This window comes from Petaurus breviceps, unplaced genomic scaffold, assembly GCF_028583685.1.
Source record: "Petaurus breviceps papuanus isolate PSGF00001 unplaced genomic scaffold, PetGlider_PUasm1.0 582, whole genome shotgun sequence".
Lineage (NCBI taxonomy): Eukaryota > Metazoa > Chordata > Mammalia > Diprotodontia > Petauridae > Petaurus > Petaurus breviceps.
This window is the reverse complement of record NW_027186390.1, coordinates 11289997-11304873: the sequence shown is the minus strand read 5'-3', so window position 1 is coordinate 11304873 and position 14877 is coordinate 11289997. Positions and strand designations below refer to the sequence as shown.

General features: G+C 40.8%; 2 protein-coding genes across 6 annotated transcripts in view; one reads left to right on the top strand and one right to left on the bottom strand.

The window, feature by feature from the left end:
• DUSP22 (dual specificity phosphatase 22) overlaps nucleotides 1-5199 on the bottom strand; it is an 81038-nt gene extending 75839 nt beyond the window's left edge. Inside the window, exon 1 of one of the 5 annotated variants that reach the window (XM_069103588.1) lies at nucleotides 4881-5199. In XM_069103588.1, coding sequence (XP_068959689.1) covers nucleotides 4881-4901 — 21 coding nt within the window. In that variant the 5' untranslated portion in view covers nucleotides 4902-5199. The remainder of the gene's footprint in view (nucleotides 1-4880) is intronic. The other 4 variants (XM_069103584.1, XM_069103586.1, XM_069103587.1 and 1 more) reach the window with 4 other exon arrangements.
• The window catches only part of BPHL (biphenyl hydrolase like), a 467045-nt gene that overhangs the window by 142374 nt on the left and 309794 nt on the right, over nucleotides 1-14877 (top strand). The window lies entirely within an intron of this gene.

Here is a 14877-nt window from a genome sequence, read left to right as displayed (position 1 = left end):
CCCAGTGTTAAGCACTTTTTACAAATGTTATCTCACTTGATCTTCACAACCACCCTGAAAAGTAGGTGCTATTATCTCCCTGTTTTACAATTAAGGAAACTGAGGCAAACAGCAGTTAAGTGACTTGCCTAGGGGCACCCAGTCTGAGGTTGGATGTGAACTCATATTTTCCTGACTGCAAGCCCAGTATTCAATCCACTGCTCCAAGTGCCTCTAATAGGCAACAGAAACAGGATTCAAACTCAGGTCTTCTGACTCCAAAGCCAACACACTTTCTACTGCACTGCATGACCTCCCACGTATTGGGACACCACACCTACATGGAGCCACACACAGTATCGTGAAAGTTACAAGGCATTTACCACCAAGAGGAGTATGTACCTTTTCCTTCCCATGTCTTCCTGTGATTCATAAATATCTTTGACTTTATCCACAACAGGAAAATCTTGCAAAGGGCAAAAAATGTGTGCAGCAGTACAAAAACAACGATAATAAAAATAATGCTAGCATTTAATAACACTTTAAGGTCTGCAAAGCACTTTCTACAATATCTCACTTTTTCTTTAGAACGACTTTGGGAAAAAAGATGTCACTGTTATACCCATTTTATAGCTGAGGAAATGGAGGCAGCCAGAGGTTAAGTAACTTAGCCAATGCTGCACAGGGACTAAGTATCCAAGCCCAGACAAGAACCAGGGTTTTCCTGACTAGAGGACTGGCTACTACAGCTACCAGAAGAGAGGTCAGCCTCCTCCCTCTCTACTCTTTGGCTAGAGTTCTACACCATGCCCATCTTGCTAAGGACCGCAGAACCACTCCATGCATCACACACTGGACAAATGAAACTGACAACATATGGAAGTGCAATCACTTCTGGAAGAACAATTGTAGCACAGCCTCACACACAATAGGTGCTTAACAAATGTCTGCTGGATTAGTCTTATACAAATGGACAATCTTGAAAAAAATAAAAGGAGCAGAACCAGGAAGATAACTTATGCCACAAAAATATTGTAAAGACAAACACCTTTGAAACAATCATAAAGAATTCACCCACCCAGAAACACCTGGCCATGTAACCTTGAGCAAGTTACTTAACCCCAATTGCTTAGGGGCGGCCAGGTGGCTCAGTAAGTAAGATCAATGGCCCCAGTGGCAGGATGACCTGGGGATCAAATTTGGGCCCAGATACTTAGCACTACACCTAGAGATAGCTGGCCCTGTAACCTTGAGCAAGTTACTTAACCCCGATTGCTTAAAAAAAAAAAAAAAGTTGTGATTATTGGGGCAGCTAGGTAGCACAGTGAATAGAGCACCAGCCCTGGGGTCAGGAGGACCTGAGTTCAAATCCAGCCTCCGACACTTAACACAAAACTAGTCATGTGACCTTGGCAAGTCCCTTAATCCTAATTGCCCTGCCTTCCCCCTCCAAAAAGAAAAAAAAAAAGTGATTATTTTTATGACCCATCCCAATCACCAGCAGATGCTCAGAGCCTGAAGGGGTCGATGGATCAGATTTAACACCAGAAGTAATCTTAGAGATTCATCTGGACTAACACTCACTTTATAGCTAAGGAAGGGGTCAAAGTGACTTACTCAGTGTCATACAGATACTGTCAGAGGGGCCAGGATCAGAATTCAAGCCCAGTGTACTTTCAACCCTCATCACAGTCTCAGATTTTTCCAAAGCTGTGATCACAAAATACAGATTTTGAATAAAACTTAATATTCAGCAAGTGCCTACCTCTGACAAGATCAATCATTAGGCAACTAGGTGGCCCAGTCAATGGAGTGTTGGAATTAGACAGACCTGAGTTCAAATCCTGCCTCTTACTAACATTTATAGGGTGACCCTGGGCAAGTCATACGACACCTCTCTCTCCCTGTTGTCGTGAGGATCAAATGAGATAATGTGTATAGCACTTTGTAAACATTAAAGTATTATATAAATGAGAGCTAATTTCTAGCCTGCACTGAGACTGAGTATACACTCAGACAATGCATTCCCTCCATTTTTTGTTAATACCGTCTCTTGGTAACTTCATCGTATCCCATGTTTAATTATCATTTCTACATAGTTTAACTCCATATCCTTGTCTCTAGACTAAGTCTCTCTCTTGATTATCAACCACTTATTGGATGTTTCAAACAGGACGTCCTACTGGCATCTCAAACTCAACATGTCCTACAGAACTCACTGTGTTTCTCACCAAACCCGCTTCTCTTCCAAATCTATCTGTTGAGGATGTCACCACTGTTCCAGGCACTGAGTTCACTCCCTCAGTCATCTTCAATTCTTCATGTCCTCTCAAATTTAATCAACTGCCAAATCTTGTTCATTCTATCTACACAAAATCTCTTCAGCCATCATCCCCTTCTCTCTACTCACACAAGCCATCACCCTCATTGAGACCCATTCCTTCTCTCACTATAAAAAGTGGTCCTCCTGGCTCAAGTCTCTCCCGTCTCCAAACCATCATCCACACTGCTGCCAAACTGATATACCCAAAGCACAGATCTAACTAGCTTCGTAACTGTGTGTCAGGGGGCCAGGAGATGAGAGTTCTGATCCCATTTCTGACAACAACTATGTGTATGGTCTTGGTCAAATCACTATGTCTTTGTTTACAAAAGGTAGGTGACTGTCCTACTTACCCAGTGCTGCTATTACAGGGGAAAACTAATAATAACAATAACAGACTTGGAAAAAATTTTGGAAGAAATGGGCAAATTCTCTTAAAAACCACACACCGCTGTTTGTTACAAAGACTAAAACTATGGACTTGTAAAATGCCTGAAACCATTTTCATCTGTATGCATTTTAATACCTAACAAATAGTTCTATCAATTAAACATTCAGAAGCAACAAGGGACAATTCAAATAAGAAACATTTTAAATGGGAACCCAAAGTCCAGCAGAATATAATCACTATCAATTCAAAGCCTAACCAATCCCACAAATTGGTGACAGGCACATTTTTTTTTAAAGCAGAGAATCAAAGAACCGAAAAAAAAAGCATAATAAATGTATATCTCCAAAATGAGAAAGTATTCCTTTCTCTTATTTAAACTCGATCTCTTGAGAGAAACAGTTAAGTTTATAGACACAGCCTGGTGCCGGGGAAAGGATGCTGAACTTGGAATGGTAAGACCCACCTTCAGAACCCAGACCTGCTAAATGCTGAGTCTCAGTTTCTCTATTTTTAAAATGAGAAGGTAGTACTAGCCTCCTCTAAGGTCCCTTCCAGCCTTAGATCTATAATGCTCTGAACCAAAACCAAAACCAGGGTAATGACATCCCGGACCACACACACAAGGCGATGCCTTCCCACACTCTTCTCTGTAACAATCTCTGAAACCAGGCATTAGTTTGGAAAGTTAAAGTATGTAGAAAATTTATGCTATGCACTTTTCTCTCATTCTCCTATCCCTATCCGTGTTTTTCCTCTCCACTATTTAGTATTTGCACTGGTGGCATTCAAGGGCCAAAGGATGCTGGTCCCAGAGTTAAAAGCAGCAGAATCTAAGGAAACAATATTCCCACTTAATCTGACCATTTGAAAAATGGAATAAATGCACTTATCTAGGGAATGTGAGACTAACTGGGAAAGGATAATTTCCTTTCAAGGGATCTCTGGCTACCAGTTCAATACAATGCTCCCAAGAAGCAAGAGCAGAGGCTGGATTCTACCACCTTCCTGAGATGTCTAAGGAACAGCCAGGCCACAGGACCTGAGAGTAACACCCGCCTAGGGGTGGGGCAAGGGGAAACTGGACAAGCCCTGGGTGGGGCTGAGGAGCAGGGAGACAAAAGCACCGGGCTGGAGAAAAATGAGTTCTACTCAGGCAAAAACAGCAAGGCGGTGGTTTTCTGGCTCCGGGCATCAGCCAGGAGATGGGGGGCATAGGAGGAAGACAACAGGTTTCCCACATAGTGGAGAACCCGGGCCCAAACTGTGGTCCAAAAGCTGATCCTGAATTCAATTCCTCCCAGAGGGTCGGCTGTCTTTAAAAAGGGTCCCACCCAACACCAGCCTATTAGGTAGCTGTCCCATGCAACTTCTACAGGCACATGGGGGGAAGAGGCAACAAAAAAAACTACACACAAAAAAACCTCTAGGGGAGTGGAGTATAGGGAGGTACCCAAGGAGATAAAGGAAATTACAGCAAAGAAGACGCCCAGATGACCCACGAGATGGGTGGGCGATGTTTAAGGAGCCTCAAAGGGGAGGGGTGGGGAGGGGAAAAAGAGAGAAGAAACCGCAAGCTCTCGGCTCCACGTCGCTCCCGCCGGGGACAGGTCGGAACCACGTCCTAGCCCAGCAAGTGTAAATAGCTTTTAAAAGGGCACGGTGGTTGGTGAGAACAAGTGGTCCTCAGCCACAGAAGGCATGCTGCGTGCAGGGCAAACGCCGGGGGGCTGTGCCGGGAAGCCTTCCTAAGAGGGAGGGCGGGGGATTTTCAAGAGCACGGACCACTACCCACCCCCCCCCCCCCCCCCCCCCCAATAAAAACAATTGCAGAAGAATCTGTCTCATTCTTGCTCCGTTCCCCACCGCTAGTATCATCCACCTCCCGGCCCCAACCGGATATTAAAAGTATTTTTTTTAACCTACACCCAGTCTTAAAAAATGCAAACATTTATCTGAACAGAGAAGCAAAGCATGTTTGTTTTCGTTTTGTTTTGTTTTGTTTTCCCGACAACTGGCTAAGCACAATTAGAGGAGGAAGATGCAGGGTGGAGGGTGTTGGGGTGAGGGGTTAAATCAGGGGGAAGGGGCTAATCAAGGCTTCCTACACCCTTCCCGGCTCTCAATCCTACAGAGGTGAGCTGAGCAGACAAAACAAGCAAGCAGAGACAAAACAGAAACGTACATTACCTTGTTCATCCCATTCCCCATGGTGGCTATAAGCGAAATGAACTTTAGCACCCCTGGAAATGTGGCTGCAGGATCGCTAATTGCATGTTACAACAGGAGGAGGAGAAGCAGGAAAGGGAGGAGGCACTAGGGAGGAATGAATTACACGCAAGATAAATAATAATTAATAATAGAGAGGGAGATGTTCTATACTTTTTTTCTTTTTTTTTCTTTTTTTGGTTTTCTCCAGGCGCCAGGAGATTGGCCGCCTAGGGACTTCCCTAGCCGGAGACCAGCTGAACTAAAGGGATTCTTTTGCCAGGAAATGGGTTCTAAGCTTGGCCCTTCTCCGCCCCCACGTGTGAGTCAAGCAAAACCTCCCCCTAACCTCACCGCGGTCCTCGCCGCACCCCGCCCCGGCACGACTCTCGCTCCCTTCCACGGGATTTGTAGTCTCGACTTTGGAGGAGCCGCAGTCCCGGCCCCAACTTGGAGAACTACAACTCCCAGCATGCAGCTCGGTCGGGAATGGGAGCGGGGGAGGGAGAGGGAAGCGGAGAAGAGGCAGTGACATTCACACTGCCTGAAGCGCGCAGACGTCGCAGTTGCGCTTGCCCTGAATGTGTTGCTGCTGCTGCTGCTTCTGATTCACTTTCATTCCTGGAAGGATGCATGAATCTCAGGGTTGGGTGGGTGGCAGAAGCCAGTGCTGTGTCTGTTGATCTGCAGACAGGGTACCCAAAATAAGGTCACAAGATGCTACGTCTAAGTCTGTATCTAAGTAAAATGCAAAGCCACACTGGGGGCTTTTTTTTTTCTTTCTGGCGTGCCTGCTTTGGTTAAAACCCCTTTGGCCTGTTACCAGAAATTGGTGCTCTGACTTTAATTAATGCTTCAATGAGCAAGGTGCTAATCCGAAGCCCTCGGTCCCTGTGGCTAACGCGTTGGGTTTTCTTGGGATTGTCCCGACCAGGGTATGGGAGATCCCCCTGCACTGTTCCCCTTTATGATAAATGAGTTAAATAAGTGGGGATCCAATGTCCCCACACTGACTTTTTGACTTTGCGGCATTTCCATTAAAGAAACTTTCATTTTTGCCCCCTTTAATTTTTTTTGTTATCAAAAATATTTTTTCTCTCTCCCACTTAAAAAAACCTTTTTTTCAAATATCAAAAATATTTTTCTTTCCCTCCCATTCCCCCTTTCCCCCCCCCCCCCCATTGAAACAAATTAACAAAAAATCTTAAAACAAATATGCATGCTTCAAGCCATGCAAATTCCTTGAATTAGACCAAAAGATGGCTCGTTCTGCACCCAGGGTCTATAGCCTCTCTGTAAAGAGGTGGATAGAATTATTTCATTATCCGTTCTGGTGAATTTCTTGATCAGCATTCTTAAGTCTTTCAAAGTTGTTTTAATTTTACAATGCTGTTATTATATAAATAGTTCTAGTTCTACTGGCTTCACTCAATCAGTTCATACAATTGTTGCAGATTCCAACATGACACCCAAGATGATACCCAAAGGGAAGCTGAAGGGCAGGTGGGGGGGTGGGGAGGAGCTCCAACTCAAAGACCTCTTCCAGCCCTAAATATATGACTCTATATCTTATCTCACCAAGGAGATTACATTTTTCCTCAGGGCTGGGGCCGAGCCCTACAAACAGTATTCTGTTGGTAAAAGATGTTGAATAAATATGAGGCTAGCATCTTAAAGGGCAGTTTGGTGACTCAGTGGATAGGGCACTGGGCCTAGAGTCAGGAGAACCTGAGTTTAAATGTAGCCTCAGACACTTACTAGCTGTGCAGCCCTGGGCAAATCACTTCACCCTGTTTGCCTTAGCTTTCTTTTCTGTAACCATTCCAGTATTTTTACCAAGAAAAACCCAAATGGAGGTCACAGATTGTACACAACTTAAAATGACTGAATAACAACAAAAACGTGGCAGGTACTCTGCTAAAATACTCTACAATTATTATCTGGTTTGATCCTGATAACCCTGGGAGGTAGGTACTATTATTATTCCCATTTTACAAATAAGGAAACTGAGGCAAAAAGAGGCTAAATGACTTTCCCAGGGTCACACAGGAAGAACCTCAAGGGAAATAACGAACAAAACTTTACCAGATCTCAAACAGGATAAAACAACAATTATCAAACCATTTGAATTAGGAATGAGGACTAGATCCATGATTTCATTGGATGAGGAAATTTTTTCCATCAATATAGGGGGCATTTTCTCAGCAACTTAGATTCCTAGAGTTCTGTTTAGAACACCCTGAGGCTAAACGATTGACCCTACTTCACACAGTCAACATATATCAGAATTTAAACCCAGGTCTTTCTGTCTCTCTATCCATTCCACCATACTGTCTCTCTATACTATTTGGTACTGGTTTAAAAATTTGAAGTCAGTCAATGGAAAAAACTAGATAAGTGAGGCCCAGATGCAATCCTGCCTGGTAGCCTCCTGTTCAATAAACCCCAAACCCCAAATTACTGTAACAAGGACTCCTCTCTCCCCCCCCCTTTTTTTTTACAAGAACCACTGGGAAAACAGGAAAACATTTTGATGGAAATTAGGTTTAGACCAATATCTCACACCATATGTCAGTCAATTTCTAAATAGATATGTGACCTAAATACAAAAGGTCACATCAAAAACAAAATTATAACAGAATGGAGTAAGGTCAGTACCTTGTACAACTATGGGTAAGGGGATGATTCATTATGGAACAAGGGACTAATTGGTAATAAAAAATAAAGCATAATTATGATTAAGTTAAATTTTAAAACTTTCACGCAACCGAAAACATTGCAGAAGAAAAGTCTTGGATGTTGGGGGGAAACATCCCATAAATATCTGATAAACTCTGATATTCAAGATATATAGGGAGTGATGCAAGAATAAAAGAATAATAACCATTCACCAATAGATAAGTGATCAAAGGATATGAATGGATAGTTTTCAAAAGAAGAAAGGCACACTGTCAACAACTACATGAAATAATGTTTCAAATCACATAACAGAAAAATGCAATTTAAAACAATTCTGAGTTTTTGTCTCCCATCAGATTAGTAGAGATGGCAAAAACCTTGCAAGAAACTTTGGAAAAACAGGCACAATAATGCACTGTTGGTGAAACTGTGAGTTGGTCCAACCATTCTGAAAAAGTTTGGAATTATACTAAAAAAAAAAAGCACCAATTTTTAATTTCTCTTATATATTCATTGATCCAGTGACATCACCAACAAGCATAGGCCCCCAAAAGGTCAAAGATGGAGGAAAGAGTCCCTTTTCCCTGTAAAAGAATATGGCAGCATTTTTGTGTAGCAAAGAACTGAAACAAAGTGTTATATACATTGATTGTTGAATAATCAAAGAAATGGTATTATGTAAATGTAATCATAAGGCAGCTAGGTGGCACAGTAGAGAGGGGACCTAAGTTTAAATCCAGCCTCAGAGACTTACTTGCTATATGACCCAAGGTATATCACTTAACCCTGTTGGCCTAGGTTTCCTCATCTGTAAAATGAGTTGGAGAGGGAGACAGGGACACAAAGAGTCGAACATGACTAATCCACTTTAAAAAAAAAAAAGAAATCATGGGTGTACTGGTAAATGTTTAAGAACCAGCTGTCTAATGGGGGAAAAAAAATTGACACAATGAACTTTTAAATTTAATCTTCATTATTAACACCTCCTTTAATTCTTAAGTCTAGACAATCAACAAAACAACAAATCAAGCCCTGATTTGTAGTATTTGTTGATTTCTGAGATGTAAGTGCTCATACTGAAAATTTAACAGTCATCTCTCAGGAACCAGCATGAGCTGTCTCCTGCACACCCCTGAATGTAAAGAAATCCTTTGCTATAAGAAATAACCCATATCAGGGAAATCTGGGAAGACTTTATGAACTGATTCAAAGAAGAGTAGGCAGAACTAGAAGAACAGTTGGCACACAAACTCATAAAAGAAAACAGCATTGAAAGACCTCAGAACTTTGGTCAATGCAGTGACTAGTCCCAACTTCAGATGACTGATACTAAAAAGCCTCTCTCTTCTTGGTAAAAAAAGTGGTGAACTATAGGTCAAAATGAGGCATATGTTGTCAGACATGGTCAATGTCCAGATTATTTTAAACACCTCCCTGGAATTTTGGAGACTTCTGTTGTACTGAGGCAAGGAGTCATAGGGAAGTGACAGTGAAAGTTAAAAGAGGATCAGCGAACATCAGTTTAAATGAAAATGATGCTGTGATAAATACAGACATTTTACTGTCCTCCATACCATTGTTTTTTCTCCTGGTACTTTTGAAGTTCTAGTCCTACTTCAAGTCCATGTCAGAACCAGTCTATAAAAGTATATATTTCAACCTCATTTATTGGTGGTCCTCCACTTATATAAACTCAACTATAATGATAATTAATGATGCTGCTGTTGGCAGCCAACATTTGTTTAGCTCTTACTTTGTGCCATATACTGGTATAAGCACTTTATAAGTATTATCTTATTTGAGCCTCACAACAACCTTAAAAGGTGGGTGATATTATTATCCCCATTTTATAGATGAGGAAGCTGAGGCAAATAAAATTCCTTACATTATCTTTAAACCGAAGGAATTAGGGCTGCCTAGGTGGCACAATGAATAGAGCACCAGCCCTGGAGTCAGGAGGACCTGAGTTCAAATCCGGCCTCAGACACTCAACACAAAAACTAGCCATGTGACTTTGGGCAAATCACTTAACCCCAATTACCCTCCAAAAAGCTAAAATAAAATAAAATAAAATGAAGGAATTACACCAAAGTCTATTCTAACATTTTCTAATTCAATGATAACAAGGATTCCAAAATAAGATGTTTTTGAATATAGGATGAGCTCTCATTTGGAAGAAGGATTAGATTTGGTTTGTTGGTTCTGGCCTCTCACTACCCAAGACCCATTTACAATCCTCAGTTTCTTTTTCTCTGCTAAATATAGAAAGCAGTGTTAGTATGGACAGGAGTTTTGAATTTGAATTTTCTTTTTCTTTTTCTCTGTATTACGGTCTGAAAGCTCCATCTAATAATCCTTATGATTACAAATAATATCATTTTTGCATTTCTTATGATTTGATGGTCCCATAATAATATGTGCCTTTAAAAATTGGAAACAAAGTATAGGTCTATCAATTATGGAATGGTTGAATAAAATGAAATATATGACTGTATGGGGAAAATGTTACATTATAAAAACCAACAAATATAAGGAATTAAGAGTAACACAGAAAAATTGTGCAGAGCAAAGAAAGTAGAACCAGGAAAACAATAAACAGGAGAATTATAATAATTTAAATGAAAATGATAGCAAAAGATAATAAAATTCAGGTTATATGCAATGTCAAATCTTCCCCTCCCACAGCCTTTCTGTATATAAGATCCATCTCCACGTACTTGAAGGTGTTCAAATTTAATCTGGTCCACTTGCCAATTCAAGCAAGCATCATGGGGTGGGGGGTGAGGGGGCGAAGTGAGTAAGAGCTCTGGCCAGGACCCGGATCGTTCCAGCCTCAGATACTTGACACCCACACACACACACACACACACACACACACACACACACACACACACACAAAAAACTGGCCTGTAACCTTGAGCAAGTTACTTAACCCCAATTGCTTAAAAAAACAAATAACACCTTAAAAAATAGACTAATTCAAATGGTAAAAGAGGTCCAAAAAAGCCAATGAGGATAAGAATGCTTTAAAAAGCCAGATGGAAACAAACAAAAAGCTTTAAAAAGAATTTGCCAGATGAAAAAGGAATTTGAAAAAAAATCAATGAAGAGAATAACTCCTTCAAAATTAGATTGGAGCAATTGGAAACTAATGACTTTATGAGACTTTATAAGAAATCAAGATACTATAAAACAGATCCAAACAAATGAAAAAATAGAAGGCAATGTGAAATATCTCACTGGAAAAAACACTGACCTGGAAAATAGATCCAGGAGAGATAATTTTAAAATTATTGGACTACCTGAAAGCTATGATCAAAAAAAGTGTCTAGACACCATCTTTCAAGAAATTATCACACAAAATTGCCCTAATATTCTAGAACCAGAGGGCAAAATAGAAATGGAAAGAATTCACCAATCGCCTCTTGAAAAAGATCCCCAAAAGAAAACTCCTAGGAATATTATAGCCAAATTCCAGAGTTCCTAGGTCAAGGAGAAAATACTGCAGTTAGGAAGAAGCAATTTGAGTATTATGGAAACACAATCAGGATAACACAAGATCTAGCAGCTTCTACATTAAGGAGTCAAAGGGCTTGGAATATGATATTCCAAAGGTCAAAGGAGCTAGGACTATAACTAAGAATCACCTACCCAGCAAAACTGAGTATAATACTACAGGGAAAAATATGGTCATTCAATGAAATAAAGGACTTTCAAGCATTCTTGATGAAAAAACCCGAGCTGAACAGAAAATTTGACTTTCAAATACAAGAAGCAAGAGAAGCATGAGAAGGTAAACAGGAAAAAGAAGTCATAAGGAACTTATTAAAGTTGAACTATTTACATTCCTACCTGAAAAACGATAACTGTAACTCATAAGACCTTTCTCAGTATGAGGATAGCTGAAGGAAATATATATTATATATACATATTTATGTATGTATAGGAGGATGTTTATATATATATAAATATATATGTGAGTGTGGGCATTTGTATGTTCATGTATACATAGACAGAGGGCACAGGATGAGTTGAATATGAAGGGATAATATCTAAAAAATAAAATTAAGAGGTGAGAGAGGAATTTATTGGGAGAAGAAGAAAGGGAGCGATAGATTAGGGTAAATAATCTCATACAAAAGAGACAAGAGAAAACTTTTACAATGGAGGGGCAGAACAGGAAGGTGAAAGGGAATGGGAAAACTTGATTCTCATTGAATTTGGCCTAAGGAGGGAATAACATACACACTCAATTGGGTATCTTACTGTAAGGTAATGCCAAGGAAAAGGCAACTTCCCAAGGTTCAGAGTACCAGCATAGGTGCTCTCCATTTTACTCAGTACAAACCAAGAACAGAGAAGATCAAAACATGACATCATTCAAAATACAGCATTTACTAAGTGTGATTAAATAATCTCCAAGTACTACCCCACCCCAGGACCTTTCATTCATTCAATCAATTACAAAGTCCCTGTTCTAAATACTACTCCACCCCTAGGCTGTACCTTCATTTAGTCCACCACAAAGCCCCTCTTCTCAATTGGAGATTAGTTTCCAAACATAAGTAAAGTACATTCATTTGTTCAACCATAGAACACAAAAAGGTCAAAAGTTCCCCACCCCTGGATCACAATTGAATCTACCCCAGAGTTACATCAAGTTTAAGCACAGCACTTAATACCCAAATGGAGGTCTTTTCTTCATCTTGACAGGAGGCAAGTTCTCAGCAATCTTAGTTCCTGGGGAGACAAGGCTTAGCAAGGCCACAAGATACATGGCCAGTCTCTTCATTAATTCATCCTCTGTCTGTAGAACAGTCCTAGAACCCCTGAAAACATTAGCAAAACCCTCTCCCAGGATTTCTGTAAACATACAACAAGAAAATCCTTCTTCAGGGCTTCTGAACCAACAGAAAGGCTCCCAGACCCCTGCAACAACAGCACTGTCCTTCACCAGTGGACAGTATTCACTCTCTGTCTGCAGGACAGTCTCAGGAGCTCTTAGCCAACAGCCAGGTTCCAGGACTTCTTCAACAGGACTGTCTTTCATCAGTGGACAAATCTGGCAAAACAACATCAAAACAGACAGACAAAGTACCAGCAAAACAGCCATGTCTCCTCAGTCCTTGGCAGCTCAGAGGGCAGGTCTCAAAAGTCCAGGGCGATTCAAAAGTTCCCTCATCAATCCTCTCAGTCTCTCTCTCTGCCTCCAGGAGGGTGCTGCTTCCAAAAAGTTCTTCTGCCTCTCTCTTGTGGCTCCTCCCAGTTTGTGTCTCTCTTTTCAAGTCAACAAGTCCATCCCACAGGTGAGATTAACAAGCTCTGGGTTTTAACACAATCAATTTGAAAACCAAGCCAATACAGGGGGATCTTTATATTCCATTACTATCACACTTACCCTACAGGATAATAGGAGGGTTAGGGAGGATAAGAGGGGAGACAATAGAAGGGAGGGCAGATTAGGGGAGAGAGTAGTTAGAAGCAAGCACTTTTGAAAAGGGATAGAGTCAAAGGAGAAAATAGAATAAGTAGGGAGGTGGGAATAAGATGGAAGAAAATATAGTTAGTCTTTCACAATATAACTACTATGGAAATGATTTGGGTAACTACACATGTACAATCTATATTGAATTGTTTATCTTCCCAGTGGGGGTGGATGAGGTGGGAAGAAGGAAAAAAAATCTGAAACTCAAAGTTTTAAAAACAAATGTTTAAAATTGGTTTTTTACATGCAACTGGGAAATAAGATATACAGGTACTGGGGTATAGAAATCCATCTTGCCCTACTAGAAAGTTAGGGACGAAACAACTGATTAGGGGAAGGGGTATTCAGTAGGCTTTCTATTTTGGAGTGGGGGTAGGGGAAAGATGGGGAGAGAAAAATTTTAATTCAAAATCTTGTGGAAATGAATGTTGAAAACTAAAAATAAATAAATTAAAAATTTGAAAAAAAAAAGCAAGCATCACAAAATCTCAGATTCCTTAAGGGTCTACCCAATATGGTAGATCTTAATAAACTTTGTTTTTCTTTGGCTAAAAGAAGGCTTGAGCTGAATTCATTTAGGCAGGTCTTGCATGTTGTCATTTAAACTTCAACCCATTGAGCACTTGCACTTTACAAATAGAATCTCATTTGAGCTTCCCAGCAGCCCTGGGAGGTAGGTGCTATTATTATCCCTGTTTTATAGATGGGTAACTACAGTTGAGAGAGGGTAAGTGATTTACCCATTGACATACAGCTAGGTGTCTAAGATGGGATTTGAACTCAGGCTTTCCTGATTACAAGTCCAGCTCTCTTAATGACAACTTAATGAACTTAATGAGCTGAACTGCTATAAGTCCTCCCACACTTGAAGGAAGGTTACTTGGGAATGGTCCTGAGATCTCTCCTCTGACTTTCAGAATAGCCCAAGTCATTTTTTCTTTCCTCCTTTTAAGTTCATATTGTGAATCAATATCTATGTCAGCTATTAAGAGCTAAAAGGCACCTCAGTGGTCATCTATTCCCTTTCCCTTGTGTACATGAGGAAACTGAACCCAGAGAGATTGTTACTTAAGTTACTTACTAGTAAGTGGCAGACCCCAGGATTCAAACCAAGGTCTACTAGCTCCTGATTCAGCACTTATTCCAGGGCACCATGTTGCCTCTGTGGAAGAGTACAGGAAAAGAATAATATGCAAACAGCCATTGCTATATGGCGTCCAAGTAAAAACAGCTCTCTTTGGACTCAATACTATAGTTTCTATCTGCAGAGCACAGGACTGCTTACTATTATGCTCTCTTTGTATCTTGGGTCTCCCAAGAGCTTTTGTCCAGAAGCAAAACCTTGTGTTGAAAGGAAAATTCTTCATTTAGACTTTTCACCCTGATTAACTGTGAGAAACACACTTGTGGGGATCACAGGACTCGCCAGGTAAGGTCAGGGAGTGAGCCCAGAGCTTCTGCTGCCCACTTCGTCCCCAGGGGCCCTTACTTAGATTCAAGTAGGGATAACAGGACTTCCCAGTAGGGTCACCACTGATTCCCTGGGGACCCTTAGAAAGATCCATATGATATTCCCTTAAAATGGCAAACCCCTTCTCACTGAAAGAACTCAAAAACAGAGTGTGCAGAGGAAGGTGTTTATGATGCTTCCAGCAAGGAAGCTAAAGACACACCCACAATGATGCTGAAGGAGTGAGGTTATACAGTTCTGTCCTTCCCGGTAGAATTAGGGTTAGTCAAATTCCTCAGATTCCTCACTTTATTTTCCTACATTCCTTCTCTCTCTCTCTCTCTCTCTCTCTCTCTCTCTCTCTC